The sequence below is a fragment of the Hipposideros armiger genome, unplaced genomic scaffold (genome assembly GCF_001890085.2).
Source record: "Hipposideros armiger isolate ML-2016 unplaced genomic scaffold, ASM189008v1 scaffold_14, whole genome shotgun sequence".
Lineage (NCBI taxonomy): Eukaryota > Metazoa > Chordata > Mammalia > Chiroptera > Hipposideridae > Hipposideros > Hipposideros armiger.
Genome location: NW_017731364.1, coordinates 1,714,932 through 1,717,685, shown reverse-complemented (window position 1 = coordinate 1,717,685; position 2,754 = coordinate 1,714,932). Strand labels below are relative to the sequence as shown.

The window sequence follows — 2,754 nt, the reverse complement described above, 5'->3', positions numbered from 1 at the left end:
TTATCTACACAGTATATTTCTTGTCCATCGCTATTGGGCCTATTTCTATGGGAGGATTATTGTTCCCTTGACAACAAATTTTGCCACGAGACTTACTATGGCCACTGACGAGTATGAGTGGGAATGGCTCGTGCCACCTCTGAGCAAAAGTTTTAAGAGCCTTTTGTGTGGTTCTGCCATCCCTTTACTCCTTCTGTCACAAGATCGACATATCTAAGTAAAAGGCTTTTCCATCATCCTGAGTCACGGGATGAAGAGCCTCGTGAAGAGCATGTAATGTGAGTGAGAAATAACATTTCTTACTGTAAGCCCCTGAGATTTGGGGGTTGTTTGCTACTGCAGCATAATTAGTCCTAAGATACCTAATACACAGAGAGATGCCAACTGTTAATATTTGGATGTATATCCTTCAGTCTTTTTTCTATGCCTGTATTCTATATATCTTTTCCTTATAAAAATAAGGTCATAGTGTAGATATGATTTTGTGAAGTGCTTTCTCATTTCATTTGCAAATATTCCCATACCTATCTTTAAAATGTAAGATTCTTCCTTAAACATAGCCATACCATAATCACACTTAAAGTTAATAATAATTGCTTCATATCACCAAATATTAGTCATTGTACAAATTTCTCTGACATTTAAAATTATTTCTTTAAATCAGGGACCCCAATAAGGTCCCTAACTTTGTGAAAAGTTGATATGTCTCTTATATCTTTTCATCCATAGGCTCTCCCTTCCCCACTCCCCCACCCCCTCTCCCCTTGTGATGTAGTTGATGAAGAAACTGAACTGTTGTTCTGTAGTTTCCCACAGTCTGGATTTCGCTGATCATATTCCCATGGTGTCATTTGACATGTTCCTCTTTCCCCTATACGTGGTTACATGTGGATTTTCATCTGTGTAGGAGGTCAGCACCCTACCCCGTGTTATTCTAGTGTCAACTGTATTTCCTGTAAGTTGCTGATTAAATCTAGAGGCTTGATCAGATTCCATGAACACATTTTTAAACTTAATGCATTATAAAAATTTTCCATATCATTTAATAGTCTTCTACAGCATGTTTTTTAAAATGACTATAGAGCTGTCGGAAATACGAATGTATTTTTATTTATTTAGCTAGTTCCTTATTGTCGGTCAGTTAGGTTGTTTGTAATTTTTTGCTACTACACACAGCTCACTGATAAACCTCTTTGTGGACTAATCATTGTGTGGGCTGGTTTGCTGCCTTTCTGTTCTCTTAGTTCCTACGGATGGTGGATGCCTGTGCCAGCTTCCTCACAGAAGCCTTGAACCCAGAAAACTGTGTGGGAATACTGAGGCTGGCAGACACACACTCCTTGGACAGTCTAAAGAAGCAGGTTCAGAGTTACATCATCCAGAACTTTGTGCAGATTCTAAATGCAGAGGAGTTCCTTGAGCTTCCTGTGGACACTCTGTATCACATCTTGAAGAGTGATGACCTTTATGTGACTGAGGAGGCTCAGGTGTTTGAGACTGTGATGAGCTGGGTCCGGCACAAACAGTCGGAACGACTTTGCTTGCTCCCCTACATCCTGGAGAACGTGCGCTTGCCACTTCTGGACCCGTGGTACTTTGTGGAGATGGTAGAAGCAGATCCTCTCATCAGGCAGTGCCCAGAGGTGTTCCCGCTGCTCCAGGAAGCCAGGATGTACCACCTTTCTGGCAATGAGGTGAGTTGACAATGAGAGGTGCTGTAGTTAATTAGTGAAGTAAAGGAGTTAGTGGGCCTCACAGAGATAGAGGTGAGGCTGGCTTGCAAACCCTTAAAGCATGGAGAAGAAGATGCTACACTNGTACTCACTTCTTCCTCCTAGAGATAAACTTCAAAGGGGACTTCTCTGTTACAATTGTGGAGAGCTATTCTGAGTCTTTTCTTTTTGTGGAACTCTGGAGTCAAACTTGCCTGGTTGAGGAGAGCAGGATTTTAGCATCTAGTGATGAGGGAGAAGCTGGTTCAGGCAGAAGGCATGGCATGAGCATAGGAAGGCATGGGGACAGGCAAGCTTAGGGATGTTTGCAGACAGTGGTTTGACTGTGGGGAGGTTCCAGCGGGTGAGTCCTGGTGACAGCTTAGAGCCAGATTTGCATGGCTGGAGGGGTAGGAATAGGAGTCTTGAGATTCAGGCAGTAGAATCACTGAACTTGTTACATAGCATTTATCACAGTTGTAATTTTACACTTATGCGATTATTTGATTACTGCCTGCCTCCCCCCATGGATCTGGCAGCTTCAGAGAGCACAGGCCCTGGGTCTGTTTCTGCTCACCTCTGTACCCCTAGCACTGGCTGAGGGCCGACCACATAGCAGGTGGTCAGTACACATTCAGGAAATGCATGGGTGGATGAGTGCACCATCGAGTAAGGAGATACGTTGGGGTCAATGTTTCTAACAAATGTAAGCTTTGGTACTTGATTTGATCCTCCCTCATGGCTTCCTTCTTTGCTCATCAAACAATCACCATGCAGGGGCAAACATTGGCATCTTGCTGGCCAGGCCTTCCTGCATCAGGGCAGCTCAGATCAGCTGAGCTCTCCGGTGAAGTGTGCAAATCATGTCTGGTATCTGCCAAGGCACTGTCCTATGCAAACACTATTTGACTTGAGACAGTTAGAAATAATGTAAAAACATGCATTTTTGGAATCAGATAAGAATGTTTCAAATTTTAGCTCTACTTCTTATTAGTTATAAGTCACTTCTCTGAATCTGTTTTCCTCATCTATAAATCATGAA

The 2,754-nt window shown here is 42.8% G+C and overlaps 1 protein-coding gene across 1 annotated transcript in view; it reads left to right on the top strand.

Annotated features, from left to right (window-relative positions):
* The window catches only part of KLHL6 (kelch like family member 6), a 72,234-nt gene that overhangs the window by 48,638 nt on the left and 20,842 nt on the right, over positions 1–2,754 (top strand). Inside the window, exons 2-3 of the mRNA XM_019667809.1 lie at positions 204–273; positions 1,245–1,694. Of these exons, the coding sequence (XP_019523354.1) occupies positions 204–273; positions 1,245–1,694 (520 nt within the window). The remainder of the gene's footprint in view (positions 1–203; positions 274–1,244; positions 1,695–2,754) is intronic.